The sequence below is a fragment of the Chaetodon auriga genome, chromosome 14 (genome assembly GCF_051107435.1).
Source record: "Chaetodon auriga isolate fChaAug3 chromosome 14, fChaAug3.hap1, whole genome shotgun sequence".
In the NCBI taxonomy this organism is placed as follows: Eukaryota; Metazoa; Chordata; class Actinopteri; order Chaetodontiformes; family Chaetodontidae; genus Chaetodon; species Chaetodon auriga.
Window position 1 is genome coordinate 3,215,124 of NC_135087.1, and position 26,066 is coordinate 3,241,189.

The 26,066-nt window shown below is 43.4% G+C and overlaps 1 protein-coding gene across 2 annotated transcripts; it reads left to right on the forward strand.

Moving 5' to 3' along the window:
- Nucleotides 1-588: 588 nt before the first annotated feature.
- dnaaf9 (dynein axonemal assembly factor 9) lies at nucleotides 589-23,703 on the forward strand. 2 transcript variants are annotated; one of them, XM_076749601.1, is made up of 37 exons: nucleotides 589-773; nucleotides 1,481-1,560; nucleotides 1,708-1,833; nucleotides 1,929-2,053; nucleotides 2,603-2,699; nucleotides 2,899-3,005; nucleotides 3,104-3,181; nucleotides 3,510-3,611; nucleotides 4,161-4,216; nucleotides 4,320-4,455; nucleotides 4,895-4,976; nucleotides 5,650-5,686; nucleotides 5,788-5,872; nucleotides 5,965-6,041; nucleotides 6,152-6,196; nucleotides 6,329-6,374; nucleotides 6,471-6,582; nucleotides 6,837-6,907; nucleotides 7,062-7,109; nucleotides 7,210-7,300; nucleotides 7,459-7,562; nucleotides 7,674-7,817; nucleotides 8,179-8,264; nucleotides 8,648-8,749; nucleotides 9,447-9,564; nucleotides 9,726-9,814; nucleotides 9,938-10,066; nucleotides 10,410-10,535; nucleotides 13,046-13,083; nucleotides 14,199-14,334; nucleotides 14,688-14,774; nucleotides 15,511-15,617; nucleotides 15,908-15,982; nucleotides 16,773-16,960; nucleotides 17,747-17,812; nucleotides 18,187-18,280; nucleotides 18,612-23,703. In XM_076749601.1, the coding sequence occupies exons 1-37, from the start codon at nucleotides 718-720 to the stop codon at nucleotides 18,716-18,718; spliced, it is 3,453 nt and encodes a 1,150-aa protein (XP_076605716.1). In that variant the 5' UTR covers nucleotides 589-717; the 3' UTR covers nucleotides 18,719-23,703. The 2 variants fall into 2 exon arrangements, with proteins under 2 accessions (XP_076605716.1, XP_076605715.1); XM_076749600.1 differs by having other exon boundaries at nucleotides 607-773; nucleotides 7,207-7,300.
- The last annotated feature ends 2,363 nt before the right edge of the window (nucleotides 23,704-26,066 follow it).

Consider the following 26,066-nt stretch of genomic DNA (forward strand, 5'->3'; position numbering starts at 1 on the left):
CACTCTCACTGCAGACATTCAGCCACAACAGGAGAAGCAGTGCCATGACATGCAGGAGACAATGTGGCCCAACTTCCCTGTGAACATGCTCCTTGACACCGATGACTCAAAGGACATTTCTGATTGACAGAGCTCCTACATTGCTTTCTTTAATTTCTTGATGAAGTCATGAATGTCCTTAAAAATACCTCAAAGGAAAAACATGGAATTATCATTGATAGCAACTACATGTAATGTAATACTGGCACAGAAGTAGCTGTATTATATGGAGGAGTTCCCCTTCATGGGCCACACAACAGCTGAGATTACTAAGGGATTGCACCATCTTCCTGTGCTGCTGCGCGCTGCTGCCTGTCGCTGTCAAACGGCCCAAAACAAGGCAGTACTACAGCGTAAAATGGGGTGACCCATCCAGCAAAGTCAGATACATTCCTATTTGTTAACCGCTTTGTTTGGTTAAAAGGAACTATGCTGCTATATATGTGTGTGTAACGTCTCAGAAATTATAGTAATCAGTGGTATATATTGTCATTATTTTTCCAAAGCATCATAGTTATATTTTCGACGCCCCTCAATATCAAATGGTTCGCTCCGTTGCTACGCTATCTTGTGTAGACATTCTCCAGGGTGATGGAGAAGATGTAGTTGTTCGGCCTGAAAATACACAACGTTATTCGGTTTAAAACGTAAATCACGTGAGCCGTGACAACAATTACAATGGCCGGTATAAGGAGAGTAAACGGAAAACTATCGGGGATCAACCCAGCTGTCAGGTAGCGTTAATACCGAATTGTGTTTATAGACAACAGCGAGCCTGTCAAGCTAACACGGCTAACGTTAGCGCGAGCCGCTGTCCGTTATTTGTCGCCGTTCTAAGAGCAGTTATCGTTAATTAACGGTACCGTTAACAGTAATGCTAATATTAGCGAGGTGTCTGGCCAGTTTTAGGTTACACCGCCAGTGTTAATTCACCGGCCGAGCGACATAATTATATGTCTTATAACGTTAACACCCACTCCAAGAAAGTCCCCGCACCTCAGTCAATATTGTTTTTGTGGCCGTTACTGAAGCTAATGTTAGCTAATGCTTAATGAATAATGAAGGATGTGTGGAAAGTACTGCATTCCCAAAAGCAAACAAAATTAAAATTGCAGCACTACTGAAGGACTGAGATTGAGTTTATACTTATATGCCTAATTATCTTATAATTTACTGACTATCTTGAATTGCTGGTACAATGTCATTGTGTATAATTGCATGTATTATGAGAAAAACTGTGTGGTCGAAACGTGTTGCGGTCATAACATGTTTAGCGTGTTTAGATATCTCATTACTGTGAGTGACCTTTAGGACAATGATCTCAGCTGTCATGTTTTTCTCAGACAGTTTTCTAAATATGTTTTGGTGGATTCACTCCCACTGCTGAACTTTTAAAGATCATGCCTGTGTAGTATGTACTTTTTCTTGTTGGATTTTTCAGTTGCTGTCGCCTGCGTCAGGTTCAGTCTCTGCTCTGTGAGGGTGGTGCTGCCACTCCTGATGGCATCCTGTGCTCTCTTGGTATGTTAAGTTGAAAAGTTTGTTATCTTTAAGCTTTCATTTCATTTTATGGCCTAGTTTACCACACTTCCCTGCACTGTTTACTAAGGCTAAGGGAAGTTATTGAAACAGACAACAGATATTAATGTCATTTTATGCATATTTCAGGAATTGACAGCAGATATAATGAGGGGTGCACCGAGCTGGCGAAATACCTTTTCTATGGACTATATGGACGAAATCAGCTGAATCTGGAACATGTCCTTGAGGAGTTTCCAGAAGAAATGCTGGATGGTGAGTTTGTTGTGTTGTTCACGTGATTTTTAATCATATTTTCATGCGTGCTTTAGTTTTTATCTATTCTGACACACTACTTGTCTGCTTTACAGATGTAATCCTGCTGATCAAGGCGGAGTGTGTTCATCTGTACTGCAACCCGATGAACTACAGCTACCTCTTGCCTTATGTGTCCCACTGGAGGAACCTGCATCTCTACTGCATGACAGAGGCAGAGGTTAAAAAGCTTACTTCCTCCCCCACAGGCCTATCGTTCCCGTTAATTACTGTTCCTGTATGCTTACGATAAACGTAGGAACCTTATCAAGAATCTTTAGACGTATTGACTTTCCACCTGGCTGCAGTTTTCACCCTTGCAGGTAACTGTTAAACACTTTCAGACAAGACAGGTTTATTTGTGTTGCACCTTTCAAAAACAAGGAAATTCAAGTGTAAGTGCTGTACATTAGACAGAAGGTCATTTGTTTGGTAGATAGTGTGTTTAAATGCACCCCGTCTACAGTGGCTGTGCAGTGAAAGCAGCACATTAATTTAAATCAGTGTGTTCTGGTTTTTATCAGCATACCTGCAGTCTGTGCACAGGTGGCTGGGCCTCTTAATAACTGCTAGTTGTCTCACATTGCTTCGAAAACTCAGATATCAAACTGATGATTGGCCGGTTTCGATGCTGAAAATTGTGAATGTGACCCTTTGTGGCTGTGTTTGTAATTGTGATCGTCCTTTTCTAAATTGTTAACCCTTGTTATTTTCCCACCTCCACTCACAGTATGAAGATGAGGAAGCAGCGGAGGAATTCAAAATCTCCAGTTTTGTCACGATGGTGCAGGACTGCTATCGCATCGGAGTACCTTACAGCTCGCAGGGTACGTATCACCACATCTTAATCTCCACATTCGTTCACTACACATGTTAAAGAGATAGAGAAAAGTGTTCACACACTAATACGACGTTCCATCTCAGTAAGCCAGAATAAAATGTACTTTTGCTACTTGACAGCATGTACTTACTGTATAATTACACCAACAACACAAGTAATTATACCTGCAATACTGTTACTTTTAGGACACATCCAGAGGTTTGATATGTTTATGGTGGAAAAGTGGCCCCTAATTCAAGCATTTGCCCTGGAAGGCATCGGTGGAGGAAGCTTTTTTACCATGAAATACAAGGTACCTTTACCCCTCCCCAAAAGAAGAAGAAAGAAGTGAAATACAGTTCTCATAACAGTACGCGTAGCACTACATTGTACTTGTCCATTGTTTTCCAGCTGATGGACATGAGTGAGAAGCTGTGGCAGGTTTACAACAGGCTTGACCCAGTGTCCCTGGATAGTGTCTTCACAGAGGTGAAATACTGAGTTTCTTCTCTGCAAAGCTTACCTGTGACACCTGGACCTTTGTCTAAAATGTCCATGTCCAGAATATGCATAGTACTTATTAAGAATAATCAGTATTTTTTTTTTAATCAAATAAAATCTTGCAATTTTATCACCATTTTTCATAAAAGTTACTTTATCTAAAAATGTCCACGTTTTTAAAGTCATTCAGTTGATGTATACTCAGTTGATTTTGATAATCAGCTGTGTTTTTGGCTCAAAGTCCTATTTAGTATGTGAACATGACCAGTCAGTGCGATTTGTACTCTAACCTTGGCGTTGTTTGTTGGTCCTTTAGGACTTGGTTAACTTTGAGAAACAGTGGAGTGGCTTTTTCTCCAGCATGGACCTGGAGAGCCATCTCTCCATCTTGGAGCTGTCTGAAGCGCAGGCAGGAGAGGTGTGTTTATTCCACATATTCCTCCGAAAAATAAAACAATCTCTGGAGAGCAATTTACTGCCTTTCAACAGAACCTATTGTTTTTCATATTTTCCCTTTTTTAGGTCAAAGTTCTCTATAGATTTTGTCATTTGGTTTAAAACAACAGTGAAAATACAGTGCAGTGTGAGAAGAGTGCAGGACAGGATTGTGTGTAAAGTAGGATCAAGAATAGTATTAAAAGAACTGCGTGATCATGCTTGAATTAGCCTCCTGCTTCCTCTTTCCTCCTGCACTTCAGTTATTAGTCGAGGGGTGTAAGTCAGCATGGATGCGCCATCATTAGAGAGTTTTATCGTCGACTTCCTCTTCCTCCAAATTGAACATGGTCTTGCAAACAGAGATGGAGTGTAGGGGGCAAAGGCAGGAAGGAGATCAAGTCAGCGTCTGTTTAAACGACCACTTGTGCATCTGTGGTGAACTTTATGTAGTTTACAGGAAGTGGAGAGTGTTTTCAGAGGGCGTCTTCAGCTGAGTGTCCTCATGAAGTGTGTTCTCATTAATCCACAGGCCTTCCGCACGTATTACTCTCATGGACTGATCTCAAGCAACATCACAGATAAAAGGTTTTCTTCATATTCAGCAGTGTTTGAATACTGAAATTATCTTAACCTGTAGTCTTGTATGGAAACACATACTATCGCCTGATCGAATGTTTGTTTATTTCAGTAAAAGTCAGCAGCCCTTTGTGCTCTTTGGGAAGCATTCCTCCTCAGAGGATTTGGAGAGTTATTCCTTCAACTTTCCCTCAGAGAGTCATCAGGTCCGCAACACAGGCCCTCGAGGATCTGCAGCCAAACACATGGTGAGAAATCTGACATAAAAATAACAGTGTGATGTGAAAAGAAGACTTAGCTGAACGACTTACAGCACTGTAGGCTCTCTGTGAATGACTGGGACCTACCACTGTGAAAGCTCTGCAGCGTTTCATGTGGCATTAATGTCATTTTTCCATTGTGTGTACTTAATATTTCATAAATCACACTGCCCAAGTTTAAGAGCAGAACAGGCCTGCAGCACCACCTGGTGAAGGAATGCGGTATAACCAGTGATGTGCAGAGCAGCTTTGCCATAAATCATCTTTGACATTTTGTACCAGGAAGCTTGACGGCTGATTCAGTGTCTCCTGTAAATATGAGATTCAGGTCATTTCGCACCACTTTTGTCTGTGTCCTTTGTGAAGTGGGAACACGCCATGAATGCAATTTTCAAAAGAAACACTTTTTTTTTTTTTTGTCCTTTAGATTCTGCAGTGTGTGGCTCCCAAAGGACCTCTAGCCTGCTCTCGAACCTATTTTTTTGGGACCACCCACACTCCATACCTTGGTGAGGTTTTACTCCATCACTTCTGCTTCATATTTATGCAGTTATGAAGGTTTTTAATGTATTTTACCTTATTGTCCTCAGCATCATGTTTCAGTGGAAACCCAGCTGCAGAGCATAGTTTGTTAACCCAGGGGTTAAAGTAGTACTGACTAACCCTCCATCAGAGGTGCTAGTGTGACGTGTTGCTATAAATGGACGGGCCGGGGAGGGATTAGCTGAACTGGGTTTAAGTGTAATATAAGAAGCCCCTATTTGTACTGGGGTTGTGTGGTTTGAAGGTATATACTGGGCGATGGTAGAAATGAGTCCACTGGTGGAGATTTGGCAATACTGTTTCCACCACAGGAGCTTTTCCTTAAGCTGTGTTTACATTCTCAGTGTATGCACTGTTATCCTGTTACATGGCCAACGAGTGGCCATGATGATGACGCTGTAGGGAGCACAGCTGCTTAGGACTCTTTATAGTTTTCTACTCTTTTGATGACATTGCCAATACGTCCAAATACATGTATTATTGATAACGATGCGAAAATTATGCATGAGTCCGTGTTACTGTACCGTGATGTGTGTGTTACACGTGATATAAAATGACGTATCCTGTGATGGAAGATTTTGGCCTTTATTTGTACTGTCAGTGGATGATTTGTTTACACTCGCTGTGTTTCACCCACAGGGAATCAAAACACCGAGCAGAAGAAAACAGAAGTCTTGTAAGTGATTTAATTTTGGATTTCATGATTAATATGTTCCCTCTAAGCTAATGGCTGTTGTTAAATGTTAAAGAATGTCTGTTTTTCTGTTTGTTTTTCAGACTTTTGTCACAGATTTATTCCGCTGCTGTTCAAGCAGTCCTTTCAGGAATTAAATGCTACTCCTGCACCACCAGCGCTACCAAGGCAAGAAGAAAAATAGCACCTATTTTAACATTTATATCGCAGCGTGTACTGTGCATGTATAGGTGGTCATTAATACATGCTTGTTGTTGCAGGCTAAGGATGTGGCAGAGAACACCTTTCTAGTGGCTTTGGACTCAGTGAATTTAAGTCAGTACCGCAGCTCTCTCAGGTACGGATTGATTTTGGTTTTTTTCCACTGTTGTCCACTGAGTCTTTCAGCCAAGCATGAAATGAAATGGATTCTTAGAACTGGGTTGATTCTGTGTTTTCTCTCCTCAGGTCCAAATGTGAATTCAACATCCAGGCAGTAAACAAGCAAGGAAGGTGATCATTAACTCGTCCTAGTTGGTCATTTTCTCCACAGCTCCTTGAAATTTTCATTGTTATTTGAAAAATACACTCAGGTGGTGTTTCCTTAAACCTTTCAGACCTAAAGAGGCTGTTTTTCATTTTCAGGATCATTCCTCTGACTGATGAAGAAAGCCGTTACGTCGTAAAAACAGTACGTCAGAGAAGAATGTTACTTTTTTGATTGACCAAAGGGTGCGATGAAATCTACCTTTTTTTCCATCTTGACTGATTGTGCTTTTTTTCTAAGGCCTCAATGACTGTCCATGATATCCCAGACCTGCAGTGGGACGGAGGAGACCTGGGCTCGGTGGTCTTCTCTGAATCCTTCTTGGAGTCCAGCATCAACATTCAACAGAAAGGTAGAGTATTGATTAGATTAGGTCTAATGAGAATAGATTGCTGATTGATTCCATGAAGGAAATTAGATTTACATAATGATCAGGACAGAGCCACAGGTCACCGTTAACAGAAAAGTAATTCTGAAACAACAGAGCGCTCGTCTCCTCGTTTCCTGCCCTGCCAATCATATTTGTGATTCATCTTGTCGTGTTTGTCTTTCTCTGTCTTACTTGTCATTGCTTCATTTCAAAGAAAGCCTGTTTTTCTCCTGCAGATGGCGCTGTGTCCTCAGACAGCTGCTACACGATCCTGACTACAACTGTGCCTCGCTACGCCTGCTGGCTGGTATGTGCAGGCCTCAAGTTAGTTATTTAGTCTGGATTTCTTTTGCAGTTAAAGTTTAGTAAAACATGAATATTCAGAAAAAAACATCATTTTAAGTTTAAAGACTGAACTGTTATTTTATAAAACAAAGTTTTATGGTCTTGTTGTTTTTTAGATGGAATCTGATGTCAAGCAATCTGAGCAAGCTCAGCTTCTCGCTAAGGTAACTTCAGAGGCTTCATGGATGCACTGCAGTGAATGAATACATGATTATGAATGTGTGAGCATGTGGCCTCATCACTGACAGCGTGTGTCTTCAGCAGAAAGAGGAAGGCACGTGTTTGGGGACTGCTCTGACTGCAGCAGATGCTGCGTATGTGTCCTCCAGCAGCCAGCTCTCCACACATGAAGAAGGTGACACCAATATTAACTTTTCCATCATGCAGTCGATATTCAGTAACTTACAGTTAGTGTGACTGCACTTAGATTTCTGACTTAGCCTACAGCCTAACTTCAACTTCATCTGCTGTATTCGCCATCATTTCTAATATTTCTTCAAATGTTTATCTTAGGGAAAATAATTTTCTTCTCTGAGGGACTCCTGTTCATCCACTCTCAGTATGGAAGCATCACCCTGTCCAAGGATCACATCAGCACCGTCAAGTTCTATGATCCAGTATGTACATGTGATATGACACTATGCTTACTACAGTAAAACAAACGAATCCATGCGCAGTTGAATTTCCAGTACCGACTTGCGTGTGACGTGTCTGTCTGTTTTTCCCAGAACTCCAGCGCTGTGGCGTCTCTCTTTGTGGAGTATGAGAGCAGCCTGCTCCCACACCTTCCGTTCCCTCTCCACAGCCCCGACCAGTGCCTGGTCTTCGCTCTTCAGCCCAGGTCTAAGAGCCACAGGGCCTTCTATTCCAAGGTAAGAGCAGGGCCTGCTGGCAGGGTTTGAGACTGAAGGTTCACGTGGACCCTCTGAGTGTGGCTGATTCACACTATTCACACTCATCATGATTATATAACACAAATCTTAAAGATTTATTTATAGCTGTGTTAAACATAGTTAATAGTATAATGATTATTGCAGCATCATCACTATGTATATTAGTACATATTTAGATATTAGTTAGTACATATTAGTTATTTCCCAAAAATATATCTTGTAGGACTCAATATGTTCGGTTTGGAGGATTTTTGTGTTGGTTCATGGATAAAATGTCTTAAACCTACGTCTTCTTTATCTTATTGAAGATATGCATGAACCTTTTTTCTCTTGGTTTCAGGTTTTGTCAGTGTGGCAAAACTCTGAATCTGGACTCCCTCTGCAGTTGGTGGACCACGAGCACCTGACCTCAAACCAGAAAACCATGTAAGATCACTTCATCTCCTCTACAGACGAAGATCGGCTGTCTCTGTGCAGGATTCAGCTTCGATTTTTTGGCCTTTGAAGTATCAAAGACACTTTCATTGAATGTTTGTGATCTTATTTGATCAAATAAGATCAGTTAAAAGCACGAGAAGCCAAATATGCACAAGAGTTTGATAAATGGGGGCACAATTCTGCCACTTGAGAACTCATTTGAATATGTTTTAGCAGTCCCCTCTCTCACCATGTCCACAGATTTATTATAAGCTATCTGACACATAATACCACCGTTCTTAACGTCGTGTAATTCTGTTAAATAACGCTTCAGTCTTTTAGATGTTATATAAGGTTGGTAATTAAGGTTAGCTCTGACTTTTCCCTCTCAGGCACAGCAGACTCCAGAAGCTGCACGACAGTCAGGAGCCACCAGTGGCCAAACGCAGAGGCAGCCTGAAGACTTCATACTCCCAGCTGCCAGAGCAGGACATGTTAGTACACACTCAGGTCACTCAGAGTGCTGCGTAATTGGACCAAACGAGTAATAAAAACTGATGCTAGGTATTGCTTAATCGTGGTATGACTTCCCAGAATAGCATTTAGGCCTGTGTTTCATGGCAGAGTGTATTCATCAGTGGTGACCATCCACACTTGGACGGTCTTTTCTCCTGAGAGAAAGTCTTTAAGATAATGTAGCTTCAAGATAAACAGTGCACACATGTTTTCTTTCCTGCCATTGTACCTGAAACAGAGAGGAGCACATGCAAGAGTAACTCAGCACCTTTTGGCAGCTTCTTGGTCTTCTCGAATCTGCCCTAAAACTGTCACCTGGTTAGGTGTGATGAGCCTTGTACCCAGATTAAACCATTATACTGTACAGCGCTCATTAAAATGAGTTGCTCTCTTTCGCACAGTTGCAGTATCAGTATCAGTGAAATTTTGTGCTTTTGTATAAATGTCTACTGCAAAAAAATGGAGCAAATGCAAGCAACAACAATTCAAGGTGTAGCTGGTGGAAAGATATTAAACTCTTGGCTATAAAATTGTTGCACCTTGTAAAATTATGGCACTCCTGCACTTTTGTCCATCGCCTTATATTCTTAGTGCCAAAACGCTTTTTTATCTGTCATTCCAGTGAGTTGTGACCACATTTCTGCTTGCTGATTGTTGTGTTCTGGTCTATGCCAGGTTTCTTCAGCACTTTGCTCTGAGCAGTATTGGTCAGGAGCCCATTCTGTATGACCACCTGGGGGTGCTCTTCCCCTCTGCAGAGCTGAGGAATCCAGCCAGCAGTCAGGGAGACAAGGTGAGCGTATTGACCGAAGTGCGGTGGACAGTCCTCCTTTGAAAACTGTAGACAAGAACAAAAAAAATCTGGTTTCTTCAAGGAATTCTGTCATCTCTGTCGTCCTGAAGTAGCTGATACTCTTTTAATCTGATGTGGGCTTTTTTTTAATGTGTCGAAAGGTCGTCATTACCATCATCAGTGGATTACCAGGAAGCCATAAGAAGAGACTCTGCAACTTCCTGGTCCAGTTGAACAAAGAGCGTGAAAGGTGAGAGATTTCATTGTTCTGCAGTTTGTTTTTGTTAGTTTTTTTAATCCTCCACATGCTGCAGTTATTTAATAATAATTATGAACACAGACAAAAATAATACGATTTTTGCTTCATCCGTAGGTGGGTGGTATACAACCCTGACAGCTGTGACGGCTTCTCAGCTTCTCACCTGCAGCTGTATTTGTCCAACTTCCTGGAGAGCCAGAGAGGCCCAGGAGGCAAACCCCGTCTGTTGGTGCTCTCTCCTGGGTAAGACAGCCCACTGATCAGTTCGATGCAGATGGGAACTGAGAAGTCAGGACTGATCCAGCAGAGGAGAGCCGAGCTAAATGGAAGCATTTCATTCCAAAAATACAACGCTGTGAAAATAATGTTATCTGATGTTCATCGTTGGTGCCACGAATGCTAATAATTTCATCGGAGTGCATAAAACAGACCTTGGCCTCTGTGCCTTCACAGCATGATGGTCTATTCAAACCTAACAATAACAGACAGTATTTGAAGAAACCAGAGAAAGAAGAGACTGAATTAATTCACTGTTCTCTTTCAGTATAATGACTTATTCACTTGTAAATGTTCCTTCCTTGTACAGATACACAGATGTTCTGGATGTGGTCCAGGCTGTGCTTTTCCACCCTGACCCAGTTGTCCAAGCGTGTTTCACCATCGGCGCTGTAACCGCTTGTGTGGATCCTCTCGCCTCCTGTATGGAGCACAGGTGATATTTCTTGCTCCAGTAAATCAGCTCTCAGCTCTGCTGCTGTTAAAAGGAAACGAACCAAACAAGCTTTGGCTGCAGTAACGAAATGTACATTAGATCCATTCATGTCCGTAAATACCAATCTACTCCTGAGAGTTGCCCTTGAACAAACCCGGCAGTGTCTCGCTGAAGTAGACTGATCGCATTTCCAAACAGACTAGAAAATATTGTTTTCATACACTAGAAACTCAGAGAAGAGTGACAGATGGAGAGCTAACAAAGACGTCAGCGTGCAGTCCAAGGTGTCTCACACTGTACGTGCAGCAGAAAAGGTTCCAAGATGTGGTTTGCTTGGTTAAAACAAAAGCAGCTAAAATCAAATCACTCTCAAGAGACGTATTCTGAACTTCAGTGTAAGATGATGACAGTATACTCACTGAAAAGATGAGTAATTAGATCCTGTTCTGATCCAAAGACCAATTTAGTGTCTCACCTAAGCAGCACCTGTTGTGCCGGTGTTTTTATCAGATTCCCAGTGACTGGACGTTAGACGCTGTATGTATAAAGTTTGTATTACACGCGTCTGACAGAACACTTCACCAAAAATCTGTCCAATGAGTTGAAAAAACTCAGAAAAGTTTGCAGCTTTCTCCAGAGAGCGGCAGCTCAGTCAACCAGGATTCACAGCAGTTACAATGGATTTGGTGACCCAGTTTCACAACCACAGACTACTCAAATCACTCCTGCAGCACAATCTGCTTTGCTGCTATCTGTCTGCATGCTCAGGATGTTCCAAAAACATACATTTTTACCAAATAGCTTCTGTTTTTTCCGAGCGCAGGTGGCTGCTTTTTTGGTTTGTCTTCATTGTCAATAAATGTAGTCGCATGCAACAAAGGTAAGCAGCTAGCATTAAATGTTAGCTATTGATTTAGCCATATTTAAGTTAAATAAGCTAAAACAAACCAAAGACGTAACCTGAAATTCAAGTTGGGGGTTTCATGCAGTTATATTCTCAAGTAACATATGGACAGACCAGACGATGACAGACGGGGCCGAATGTTGATAAATTGCTGAAGCAGTGGAGGTTTCCAGGACGAGGTCGAGTCAGGGTCCCTTTTACAGAGAGGATCAGTCCTACATTTAATCTCACTCTCCTTTTGTTACAGGCTTTAGATGTAGCTTACGGAGCTTGTCACTGTCGGAGATTGACTGAGCTGCTCCACACAATATGACATACCACTCCGGTTAATAGGCTGTTTTCCACTGCACAGCCGAGCTGGGATGGCCTCTGATTCCTACATACAGATGAAGTCAGTCAAGAGGGTCCAGTTTTTACAACAGCCATTGCTGCCGTCTTTCTTCATCAGAAATTGAGTTGAACTGAATTGAATGATGTTATAACTAATGTCCTGATAACTCACTGAAGTAGAATAATCATAATAATGTGATTCTGCACAGTAAAATTCCAAAATACCGGAGCATATATACAGGATTAGGAAACTCCCACAGTCCTTTAGAAAAGATGAATTGTTTAGTGAGCTGAACTTTGATAATGAATCTTAAATGTGTTTTGGATCCTTTGCTGTTGTGATGACTCTCCAGTAAAACTCTGGCAAGCCCCACTTGGCTCAGCAGTGGAAAAATGTGTAATAAAGAGGTTTAGTTAGCAATGTGGTTAGCACTGACTTTTCCATTTGAGGCATCTCCAACAAGCCCCCTATCACTGTCTGTTGCCATAGATTGTGTGGAGGTCTGTGGAGCTCCACTATGGTGCTAATTGGGTGTGGTTAGCCCAGCTTAGGCCTGACCTGCCTGTCAACCCACTCAGCATAGCCCTCTAATCCCCCAGGTCCACATGGGCGAGCAGCACACCCTCCTCAGTGAAGCTCATCAGTCAGTCATGATCCATTCTTTGTGATGAATGTAGACAGTTCATTACATCAGAACAGGAAAGATAAATGCCTTTCAAATTGCTGATGCCTCGGCCTGCAGGCTCCCTGAGAGCTGTAGGGGAGGGCTCGTGGTGGCTGGAGGGGGACTTGGCTCGGAACAGTTACTCAGAAAGTGGCGGATAACACTGATCGATTTGAAAACTCAGGATAAATTATGTTAAGATTAAATGAGATTACAGAAAGCTTTTACATTGGTCGCTTGCCAGTCATAGTCATGATGTCACCCTATGAAAAAAGCCTCAAGATTGATAACCGGGGTGCTAGCCAAGGGCTGTAACATGGAATTAGCCTGTTTATTGCTGTAGAACTTTGGCAAGCGCCCATTAGTTATAAATAGAGTTATTGTTAGTGATGATATCGTGGAGCAAGACATGGCTTAAAATAAAGAGCACTGTCAACTAAATAGATTAAACCACAGCTCTTGTATTTGTGTCTCTCAGGTACAGACATCCTGTTTTCAGTGTATCTCTCCAAAGTGCAGCAGTGACCCTCTCAGTCAAACTACATTTGCATTTGACTGATGTCTCAGCGTGTTTACTGTAGATTTAACATTTCTCTTGTCTGTTGCTTTAGGTTTGCTTTCCCCAAGCTGTTGGAGCAGTGCAGCCAAGGTAAGTGCTGTCTGTTGCACTGTTCTACCCCCCAGTTTCCCAACAAAATACATCAAGGATAAACTTTCTCTGTGGAATACTGAGAAACACCTTATTGATATTCATTGATATTGATTTTCAGAAGTGGAATGCTGCTTTGGAAGCCGTTCAGCATAGCCATTCTGAGCATATGTCATGCTGTCAGGTTGTACAATACAACCATTAAAGGTCAAAAAATGTATGATGTTTGTCAGAGTAAGTCGGCGGAGAAGTGCGATGCAGTAAAAATAATAGTCATGTTCAGTTCAGCTCATAACAGTCGAGTGAAGTAGTGCTTTTTTGAATCACCCACCAGCAGAACCGTCCTCCATCTTTGAAAACTCAGAACTTATTACCAACAAATTGAACAGTCATTTATGGGACACATTAGGAACATGTGAAAGAACGGCGGGGGAGGATCTTAGCGATCTGGATGGAAGGAAAGTCTCTGATGTAGGGAGCAGCATGGTCACTTAAAGTAAAAGAATCAGTTCGGAAAGGCACAGCGAGCCAGTGCGAGGGAATTACAATATTCAGCTGGTAAGAAAAGTGTGAGGGACTTGAACAGCGTCTTTAAAGCAGCTCCGTTTGTGTTGTTGGAGGTTTTAGATGGAGTCTACAGGGCCAGCCCACGATAGCTTCAGCACCACATCGTTACAAGCATCAGCTCAAGTTGAGAGCGCACAGTTCAAATTCCGTCTTGTATTGTGAAGATTTTATGAGAGTTCACTGCCATCATCCGTGACATCTTTGTTAGTGGAACCAGAAAAATCCCAATCTGGTTAGCGGGGAGGAAGTGTGGCTGGGTGGAGCTGAGATGGAATGAGCAAGGGGCAAGCGCCACAGTTTAATCTGTCACAGAATGACTTTTCATGCCTTTTAAATCTTACCAATCGTTTTGAAGGAATCAGAATGTCAATTTCCACAAAAGCTCAGCCTGCAGGCAGAGCACAGCAGCCGCGATGCCGGTAAATCAAACCCAGTGTAAAATATGGTATTTCTGCAGCGGCCTCACACATGTGCTTTTGTATTTTCAGGAAAGTGAGCCAGTTTTTCCTGGAATTCATATTCCTTTTCTGCGTCTGGTTTTATGTCAGGTATTGTGAGTACAGTGGTGTTCACCGGGCTGACAGCAGAGCAGAAGCACCCTCTCATGCAGCATGTTCAGCAGTTGGTACGCTCTGCCAACCCCACTGCAGCCTTCATACTGGCGGAGAGAGGAGCTGTCACCAGGTAGGCGCCCACAGAATTGTGATCAATGCTGCAAACAGTCATTTAACTGCTTTTATCTTTGCCTAAAATATCCACTCCAGGCTGCATTTTATTCAGCTTTTCGAGTCTGTGTCTGATTCTGGTGGGTCAGAGCGCCGCTCGGTTAGCACAGTGATGTGTCACGAACGTTTCCCAAAGCATTCTGTACTTAAAGCATATTTACATTTTGTAATTAAAAGTTCGTTATGGATAAAGGACATTTTCATCAGTAGTTGTGTGGGTTTTTTCATGTCACATTTGCACGTGTTTAATACGCACATTTATATCATTTAGATGTTACGCATTCATTTTTTTTCTTGCTTTTTATTAATCAGGAATGAGGACGTGAATCTGATATTTTCTGAATGCAGCTTCAATGAGCCACAGATGCTGAGAGCACGTTATATCCTCTACCCCGGATGGTAAGACCCTCATCCTGTGTTTCACTGTTTACTGGATGGGATGTGACCCCCGTGTGTCCTTCTGTGTCCACACTCAACCTTTTGGCCACTGAGTGACAGATTGGCATTGATTCCTGCCTCGGTGTTCCTCTGTCCTGCCTCGCCTCCCTCCCTGCGGTTTAATTGCCACTCGTCTGCAGTGGTGGGGGTATCGGCCGCTGATTGCTGTAAAGCCCCTCAGGCCATCTTGTGTCCTATCACCAGCTGCCTCCTGGCAGCACAGTAACAAGCTGTTGGCCATGCAGTTTCCATGTCCACAGAGGGGTTCTCCTTCCCTTTGGACCGGGTCCAGTCAGCCTTCATGCCACAGTGGTCAGCCTAATATGAACCTCTGCTAAACCCCCCCGTCAGATCATACGCTGGATATCTGGCCAGAGTCTGGCCCTTTTGATTTACTCATCATCAAGCTTTGCTTTGTGTGTGTACGTTAGTGTGTTTGAGATGCTTCTTACACGTCCTTCACTCTTCGACCAAGAGAGGATTCTTTGTCACCTGCTGATAGGAGCGTCTGCATGTACAGATTTATCATCCACTTCCACGGTGCGACCAGCCAATCACAGGCGCTGGCCTCTCTCCGTGGGCAGCTGCTAGAGTAAACAAGTTTCCAGCCAAAGACAAAATGTAGCACAAACATTTGGCTTGCTCTAGACTCAACTTTCTCACCATTTGTGTAATGTGCACGTGTTCTGTTTTTCAGGTGCAAAGGGCGCTTCTTGTCTGGTTCTGGGTCTGTGGTCCTTGCCCAGCACCACGTGGCTTTCAGCCGCCCCCTAGAGAGGCCTCTGTTTGTCACCCGCTGTAAAGGTGAGATGGAAAGGATTTCTCCCCCCTTTTTGACTGTTACACGTGACAGAAGCTCCAGATATGAGCTGGCAGGGGTTGAGGATGATTACATAAGATGCCTTTCCCTCCAAATATGGAGACAACTGAAGTCTCAGAGTAATTGTTTGCTGCTGCTGCTGTGAAATAATCTGTATTCCCACAGGATGACATCCCTCCAACAACGTTGCTTTTCAGGAAAATGTATATTATTGTTAAGTCCTACATTTTGTTTCTCAACGCTAACTGCTAAAACTCTCATCATTTTTCTGTAGCATTCAAGTCATCACTGAGGCCGAGCCCCTGCCGAGGAAACGTGTACAACGTTTGGGGAAAAGTGCGATTTTCTGGTAGGAATTGCACGTTTTATTTTTTTCTTCAGATCAGATTTTGAATTCCAGAGAACTTGCCTTTGTTAAGCATTACTAAACAAATGTGACTTCTTTCCTTGGTAAATATTTGACCTGCATTTGCATTTCCCAGTGTTGGGAATTATTAGAGAAAAGGTTACCCTCAAGGCAGGCAAGAAGCTCCTGACGGTAGGAATACTGCTCGGTTGTTGCTCTGGTGTCTGGTGCTTAGAATTCAGCTCATAGTCCACCGGTTTGGTTTCCTCCACATAGTTTTCTCACTCTTTTTTCATTTGAAGATGGGTGTAGAGTTGTTGCATGAGGAGAGAGTGCAGGTGCCTGTGAGGGAATGTGCAGAGAGCGTGCAGATATTTGTAGAGAGCTGGGAGGATACAGAAGTGTGGAGCGAGTGTGGAGACTGTACTGTATGATCCTTATCCTAAAACTCACTTCCCCCTAGTGTCAAGTGTGTATCTCAGTCACTGTCTTCAGGGCAGTTTATCATTCACATCACTTTATATTTAGTCATTTTATTTATTTGTATTTAGTGTGTATTTTACATCGAGTTAGGATGTATTTGACATGTTTGTCTTGTTTTTACCACACATGAGTGCTGAGAACCAGTGAGTGAGCCATTTTGGGAACAGAGAGGTTGTATGGATGTTAAAACATTAACACCCCACCAACACCATGTGTTGTTACCATATGCAGCCGCTGTAGCAGGTGTTACACAAGGTGTGAACTGTATGTGCGACTTGGGTGTGAGCGCCTTCATCTCTGGAATTTCCAGACTCAGACCAACTGATGGAGGTGAGCTACAACACTGTGAGCGGGAGCCTGAGCATCGTGCCAGACCAGAGCACTGACCCTCTGACCCCGGGCCCCAGAGAGACCAGCACGTCCTGCTTCCTGATCTTCGATGGTGTTGGCCTCACTGAGGATGGACTGAAGGACTGGCTCAGACTGTGCGCCAAGCAGGTAGACATTTAAACATCCCTGCAGCACACCCTGACTCCACTGTTTGAAGGATCTGCAGCACGTGGCGCGTTTAGGGCGTGTCCAGCTCCAATCCTGCTGGTTAAGCAGTGCATAATCTTTGTGCAAAGTGAGGGGCAAGGTGCAAAGGGGTTGTATTTAGCCTCTCAAGTAATCATAGGTTTGTGTTGGGCACAACATGAATTAAACCAATCACTGTCACCTCCCCTTGCCTTAAAAAGCCAGGTGCACATGCACCTGGTGCAATGCTATTTAAATGGAGGATTCAGCAAGTTAAAGAAGTGAAAGAAATTTTTTGCTGAGGAAATGGATCTGCTCGTGTGCTTTCACTTCACGCACGAGCAGATCATCTACAGGAGCAGCAGGAATTCACCAAAGCTCCCTGATGTGAAGCAGGCGTGGGAGGATCTTACTATCTGAATAATGTGTCCTTTAAATAGCAGGAAAATACTGTGCATTGACTTTACACCAGGACGTAATCACTTTCTGCTGCTCCAAGATAACAATGCGCCAACAATGCACCTGACTACGCCTCATTTTAAGGCAGTACGCCCTTGGGTGCACAGAAGGGCGCAAGTACTTTTGCTACTTACACAACATGGGTGCCGGGCACGAAAAGGACGACTGCGTCACTTGCGCTGTGCTGTGCACCACTTTGTGCCGAGTGTACGATGGAGCCCTGAGAGTGAAGTATATCTGCTGCGATGGGTAGCATCAGATAAGAACTACATGAGGAAATAAACTGCTGTTTCTGTTTGGTGTTTACAGAGGCAGACAAAGAAGCCGAGGAAGACTAAAAATACTCTAACATCACAAGAAATCAAACACATACATGTGAGTGTGTTCATCATTATATAAGATGTCATTTTAAATTTACCACTGGTGAAACTTTGTGCTGACAGAAGTGCATTAAAGCTTCTCAGACGTCGACTAGGAGCAGTGTTTTTATGAGCTCGGACCTGCTTTGGTTGTATTGAATTACGAGCATGCACGCAGTGCTCACATGTACTTCCTGGCTGATGGTTTCGTGCTTGATGGCTTTAAGATATTTAGCAGTGACGAAGAAAACCTCGAGCTGATGAAATGATACTGGTTTCAAAATATTTCCTTGCATTGTTCGGCCGCAGGGTTTTATGCTTTGTGACTAACAGTGAATGTGAGCATACCTTAAAACTGATGTCAGCGCGTGATCGTATGTTTCTGTTCAGATCACCAGGCACTTGGATCCACTACCACCAGGCTACTTCTACAACGGTTACCAGTATGTTGACATCTTTGGAGAGAAAAGGAACCTCCATCCCAGTATCCTTTTCATAGTGGTTCCTCTCTATCGCAGAACCTCGACCGTATCTCAGTTTTTTCTCAGGTTTGTAAAGCTGTGCTGAGAGTTTTCATGTTCATATTAAGAAAACAAACTGGGACACTTAAATCAGCTGTTTAACGTAAATGTACCTGCTACATACAGCTGATGTGAGTCAGTTTTAAAGAACTGTATGAGATGATGTGTTGTGTTTAATTCACAGCTGCAGATATGATCTTTTTGACCCGCACAGAGCGGTGGTGCAGCTCTGCTCGCGTCTGTGTTGTCGTGTGGTGATTGTGCTGCTGTTTCCTTACATCGCTGTTCCTGCAGACATGGAGGAGTTTATTAAAGAGTACATCAGCGAGGCCAACAAAGAGATCGAGCTGTTCAACCGTCAGCTGGAGCTGCAGGGACAGCCTGACCTGTTTGATCCGTGATAGAATCTGTACGTCTGCTGCCTCCATCCGTCTTCTTTGACTCTAAGGAAAGCGCTGTGGGAGGGACAGGGAGGGAACAGGGTTTATGTACTGCACACTGCACAATAATGGTCAGTGTGTGTTCACACCACATGCACCTGCAGAAACCGCTGCTATCCGTTTGTTATTTCTGTACTATGTCACTTTGTTTGCTGGTTTGGTGGCGTAAAAAGATGGAGTGCAGGTGAGCATTTGAACAGTGACAGCACCCATCAGAAGCCCGTTATGTCACGGCATGGCTGTCTCCTCACGTCCGCTAACTGTACAGTTAGCACTCGGGCAAGTTAGGTATCATATTGATCGAGTGAAAGTGGCAAACTGATGGGGCCACTCGTGTTAATTCAAATTACCGTAGACGAGAGATGAGATTAGCTCACAACTGCGGACAAATCTGAAACATAACGCAACACAAGACTCCATCTTTAAACCGATGTGATTACGCCGCTAAGCCTGCGAGCTCTGAGACTTTCACAATTGAAGGGAATTTCCAACCACACAGTCCTACAGCTTGTGCGTTTCTGTTTATCACAGTTGGCAAATTAATGCCTCTATTTCTGGACAGGCATGGATAGCCGTGTGATTCTGGTGGGCTCCCTGGTGGGGTTTCTCAAGAATCGCTCCTCCTCTGTTGTCACCCAATCCGTGGCCCACCTGTTATCTTGTCTGCGTGCCACGCTGCAGCAGAGGGAGCGCTTGGCCATAGAGCTGTAAACATTGGACAGCCTGTTGGCTGAAGACAACTGATGAATGATGCCATTAATCACATAGCTAAACGCCTTCCCAGTGCTTTATTTTAAGACTCCTAAAGTGAATCTAATGAAAGTGCAATAAAGCAGACTTCAGTCCCTGCAGCAAAGCATTATAAAACAGCTGAGGCCGTCCAGAACACGTTGAATCACTGAGGTTACGTGTCCACCACAAACGTCCTGGTAACACACTCTCCTGTGTTTATTGTAACGCTGCTAATTAACAGTGAGAGAGCAGGTGGACACAGGAAACGAAGCTCAGCCTCACTGCAGCCAGGTGTGGATCACTCACTGCACCATTTTGGCCAAAGTGTTCATTTGTAGCAGTTGTTTAAGTGTGAACATTCCCACCATTTGTTTTGTTTTTATATATTTATTTTGGGTCAGTGCTTGTGGGTTTGGACAAGGGGGAAGAAATAATCTGGGAAAACCTCAATTCAGTCAAGTGTTTGGTAGGTCTGGGTGCTCACGAGTAGAGCCTTTAGTGAGAGGCTGGAGGCTTCGTGTCGGTGGTGTGATGTTGCAGAGAATCAGACTTTATGTCCTGTTTAAATGGGTAGTTCTGCTACTGTTTGCTCTGCGATCGTGTGTCACACTGATGTTCTATGCATGTCTTCCTCTTATCGGGGTTCCTACACGGCTTTTGAATTTCTCGAACTTAAAAGAAAACGCGTCTGATGAGCTGTGAGTCATTTTTGTGGAAATGACCGTTTTTGCTGTCATTTGTACAGCTGCTTATTTGGGTAGTTTGACACCCACTCATATTATAATCAACCAAACCAGCATTTCAAAGTAAAAGCGTCCTAAATAAGAAGAATTCAGAAGTTGAAATGTGTAGGAACCCCTCCACAATCTCTGGAGATTTAGTGGCTTTCACTCATTATGGGGTCAGCAGTGTACAATGAGGACTAATTAACAGTCTTTGGCTCAAGGTTTGTCTTCAATGAACTGTTTCTGACAAAGGAACATTTAAACGCACATAGAAGTGTGCACATGCTGCTGCTGCAATGGTACGATACATGACATCAGCCTTTGTACAGTGTCCCAAAAACAGAGCCTGTGCTCGAGGAGAAGTGTGAGATTTTTACCATGTCAGATAAGAGAGGCGTTTCTGCTGAGAGCGTCCTTTAAATTCATCGTCTAATTCCTTAGCAGAGGGGGGAAATGCTTGCAATCATTCCCAATTATTCAAACATTCACTGATATCAGATTCAGATATTTTTAGATCAGCGCCATGTCCGTCTGTCCGGGCTGTCAACAGCCAGTTACAATGAAGGAATCAATGATTTTGTCTTCAGCTGGCAGACAAACAGAGAGCGATAACTCCTCGATAGCAAGTTATGTTCCCTCAGATGACCCATGGGTATCTGTGCAGATTCAAATCGAGCTCAGCCTGACACTGCTGGCCCCATCCGTCCACTCAGCAGAGTCCACTTTGATCTGAACAAGCCATACCATCCAATGCTAGATGTGCCACTGTCTTCTAGAAGAATAACACAATGCATAGAATAGCACATAACTTAGCAGTGAAGTATGAACATGTATAACCCTGGCATGTTCACGCGGAGAGGAGGAGCTCGCCCCGAGTTTCTCCTTCCATTAACTCCTCTCTTACAGTCCTTTTTACTCTGTGAAAGAAGTGCAATTGTAGCCTGCCTTGTGTTTTCTATACTCTACTTACAGTACCCTCAAATAGCTCTTTAAGGACGGAGCCGAGGAAACGAACGAGCTGCTAAATTCTCCGTCTCTCACAGCTGATATTCCTGTGCTGTGCTGCATTCTGCCTTTGACACAGCACCATCAAGAGTCTTAAAAACAAGCCAAGGGTTTTGTTACAAAATGAGATGCCACTAAAAAAAAAAGCATTACCGCCACTTAAGATGGCGGATAGAGCGAAATGCAAACAGATTATAGTGGTTTTTTAAAGAGGAACACAATGGTATGTAACATAAATCCTTTGTTGACAAAATGATAACTCTGGTTGGAGCCGGATCCTCCGTTTGGCGTTTCAGAGATGCTCTCTCAAAGCCGTCTGGTTTGAACAACAGTTGCTGTCATTCTCTGGTTACGTAATACTGCAGAGAGTTACCTTGATTGACGGTGGAATAGTCTGAGGCTGATGTACGGGAGGCTGAAGGTGCCACAACTTTGGAACCTGCTGCACATGTCAAAGAGCAGAGGAGCTCAAACCCTAATTGGCCAAGAGATCAGAAGTAGTCCTTAAAGAGCTGAGGGTTATGTAAGATGTTTGTGATATTCAAATCAGATTGCCACTAACACATATACACACACATATATACACGACTACTACTACTAAGTATGTCTACACTAATCTGCATGTGTTGAGATGTCATGTGAATCTGATACCACATATATTGTGACAAAATTGCCTTTCACCAAACTGGTACAACAAAGAGAAAATAACCACATTTATTTTACATATCTGCTAAGAATTTGAATTACCTCGAAACAGCAAATAGTATTTTTGTAAGACAGTGAATTGAACACTCTAGATGCAAGCGAAACGTCTCCTCTCGCACAAGCTACAAAAAAAGCAAAAGCAGATGCAATTTTTTTTTGTAGAAGACAAAACCTGGAAGAGAATCTGATCGGCTGCGAGATGTCAGGTTTCTCTGATCCAGCAGTGCCTTGGCTTCGGCTAAGAAAAGCAGAGATTAAAGCTGCATTCAGAGCTCCATCCCGCTCCCCGTCGCAGGGGGAGGAGGTGTTGTCAGGCGAGGATCTGTCCTTCAACAGTGTTGGTGAAAGGAATCCGTGGAGTCGTTCTTTAAAGCAATGTGTTTTTACCAAGCCAGAGGGTTCAGTAGGCGAGGTCGCACAGGGGTGACCGCTGGAGGGCTCGGGACGATTCAGGTGTTCATGCAAACTAACCAAAAAGATGTCAGAGAACGGGCCGGGCACGGCAGCAGGCAGTGCGGCTCTGATGCTTTCCGTTTGTTTACGCTGTGTCTGGTATGTTATTTATGGTACATTTCTCGCCTTATTTTGACTTATTGCATCAGCAGCAGATCCGATTCAGTTGATTTCCTCAGTGAAAATGTACACACGCTCGGAGGAAAGCTGCATTTTTTCCTTTAAAGTCAATAAGAAAATAAGGGGAAATAGAAATGTTTATTTTTTCACGGCCCGCCCGAGTATGAAGAGAAATAAAAGAGCATTGAGTTTGTGACTAAAGCTGGGTGACCCCTACTTATTGCACACTGGGGGCCCAAAGAGCCCTCCACGAGCCTCTGGCTGTGACTGCTACCAGCTCTCTGGCAGACGAGCACCCCGGTGTCTTCATCCTGTTTGTGCAGGCTAGCCGTTTTGTAGCTGAAGTTATAGGACAAAAACAAAGTTTGGTGTTAATTGGTTTTCTATAAACGGGGGAAACGTGATGCTCTCGCGCCGCAGTGTGACGACGCAGCGTGCGAGGTTTTTGTTCTGTTCTAGTTCTGAAGATTGGCTCCGACGCCGAAAAGGGCCAGCGGTGTGGAACGTGCACACCTGCTGAAGAAGTGGATGTTTGATGGTGTTTTTGTGCTTATTGGAGACAGACGGCTCAGAAATGGATTTTTAACTGTCCAGATATTACTCAGGCCTCAGGGGACTGTTGATGCTAATTGTTTGGGCCGCTCTGTCCTATCGAGGTTAAAAGGGAATCACAGGCTCTTCACCCCGCAGTCCTCACAGACGGCGAGAGGAATTTGCTCAGGTGTGCTTATTATTTCCATACCTGAGATTACATATTTATCCTATCAAACCCGAGTGTTATACAAGAAGATGGGAGTGAAATTGTGGTGACTATCTTCTGTCTGTGGTCACATATCGGCTATTATTCATGTCAAGGAACAGTAGCGATTGAAGTTTGGAGGTTTTTGATGTCACGATGGCAGAATTAGATCCGGGGGGGAGCTAAGGGCTCATTTCTTCTCGCCTGTCTACAGGCCGTCCAAAGCAGAAGGAGAAAAAATAACTTATTGTCTCTATTGTGACGAGAAGCAAAAAAAAAGAAGGAATTTCAGAAGTGCCAAACTGACTTCCACACGTCCCTTTGAGGGTGTTCGCAGCACGTGAGCTAAACTGAACTGCATTTGCACAAAACTACTGTAACTTGTGTTTTTTTCCTGTGACCGATGCTTTTATAATCTAAATGTTGTTTTTATGGCTCCACGTAATCCATTAAATATTTATATGGTTGATCAGTCTTTCTTCTTTTATCACTTAATGCAACATTTAATCTTTTGTAAAGGTGTGCATCCTGTGCTTTGATTGGGCGAAAGCCGTTTTGCTCCGGGATGTCGGCGGCGACACGTTCAGCCGCTTCAGCATAGCGGTGGATTTGTCACTCGCTGAGACGACATGGATTCGCTGTGTGCATCCAAACCCTGCATCAGCACCGACCGAGGCGGTGAGCCCTCTGATATTGGGATTGGGAGAGCCAGACTAAACACAAACTGTCTGCAGAGAGAGTGTGTGTGTGTGTGTGTGTTTTGTGGTATTAACGCACTTCGTTAAAGAGAAATGGCAGCTGAAACAGTGCTGAGAGAATGTGAGGAATCCTGCCCCACATAACACAGTTTTAGCACTCCATTTCCTCACGCTGTGTGTGTGCGTGTGTGTGTGTTTCAAAGAAAGGAAGGTAGAGTCTGTGTGTGTGTGTCCTTGTATTGTTGCCAGGCAGATACAGTCCTCCACATGGCTAACCTCTGACATCAGCCTTTCCTCGCCTCTCTCCTGCCACCACTGCGCCGCCGGTTTCTCCCCAGCGACTCAAGGCAAGACATCCCCCCCCCCCCACCCCACACACACACACACACACACACACACACACACACACACACACACACACTCAGCACACTTAAAACACACTCTTACCATATCGCTTCCACCGTTAACCGCCCTTTTTTCTCTTCCCCGCCCCACTATTGTTGTATTTTTACTGAGGCTATTTGTGGCCTATTATGACAGCCACATGTAAACACTCATCACTCTCGCTGGCGTCTGCCAAAGCCTGCTGAGCGGACCCAGGTCGCTGCAGCAACAGTGCGCTGTGCGGTGCTGGGTTTCTTCACTTTTACCAAGATGGATTGTTGGACTTGTTTTCCTTCCAAACAGAGGCTAATAAGCTGATATGCCGCACGTTTTGGTGGGATGGAAGTGAAGGTGCCACCAGCCTTGACCCCAGCTTAAAGTGTCCCCTGGGTCTGATCACTTCCTGCTGCGTCGGACAATGAGCTTGAATTCATGTTGTGAACCACGACACACACTCCGCTGCCAGTTTATTATGTTCACCTAACAGAGAGTGATGCAGCCTAACACCAACAGGCCTGCAATAAACCCAGCATTCACGAAGGTTATCACAGCAGTTTTTATTAGAATTGTTTTAGAGAGGTGTTGATTTAACTACGGCCATTTTAAAGGCTGTAGTTTGTGGTGCTGTTAAATTTTATTGCATTATACTGACAGGTGTTTCAATTATTTTGCTCAGTCCATTTATATCAGCGATGGGAGGCTAACAGAAATACCTCTCTGTATAATGGAATACAGTTCAGCAGCACCACAGGCTCCATCCTCCACAGTCCAAACATTACGTAACCCTCATGATGGTGGAATTTACTGCTGGACTGTTGGACTGCATTACTTGAAATGCCTTTTCAATCAGAGTTTATTTCCAAAGCATTGATCAAATACTAATTATCTTTTAAGATGTTTCCTAATACTGTGCTGCTACACAGTAATACTGGAAAAGTGCTGTGAGTAATAAACACTTTTATCACGTAACACAATGTACAAAGGAAATGGAGGAGCTTCGTATAGCTGCAAGAAGTTATTATTCTATTATTTATTAAACTCATTAAAGTTGTAGACGCTGACGCGACAGCTCCATAAAGATCTCCCTGAACTTAGCATGAAGTGTTAAAAGTTAGCTTTAAGTGGATTACCAACATTTTAGCAATGTCTAAGTTATACTTGGAACCAAGCAGATGTTTAAGGATCACCGATCGGCCTCCATCACATCATAAATGCTATAAGTGTCCAAACTCAAACTGCAGTGTTGTTGCTCATCCGTGACTGAGGAAAAGTCATCCAGATATTTTCACAGTATTTTTATTTCATGCCTTTTGACAACCATCATTTCATAATGCAGATTTACTTCTTATAACATAACAGTAATGCACAAATGCACTCCGGATCAGTATGAGCACCATAGCTGAGCACCATTGTCACTCTTGCATTGAATACTACCTGGATCAAAGAAGAGCTTTCAAAAAATTGCCAGGTAAGTTTCGCATTCCGTCACTTCATTGCTACAGTGTTTACGCATTCACAGCATCATATTTCAAATTCAATTTTATACACCTTATTATGGCTGGCAATAACCCGGCTCCGTCTGTGTTGTGTTGATGCAGTTAAACCTGAAGGATTATGGCTCACAGTTTGAATTGTTTGCAAATATTTTCAACCCCACTCTGATTTGCATCAGTCCATGTCAACGTCATTCGGTAGTTAACAGCTACATTCAGAGAACTATCCATCTAGTCTTCGCCAGCCTTTTGATT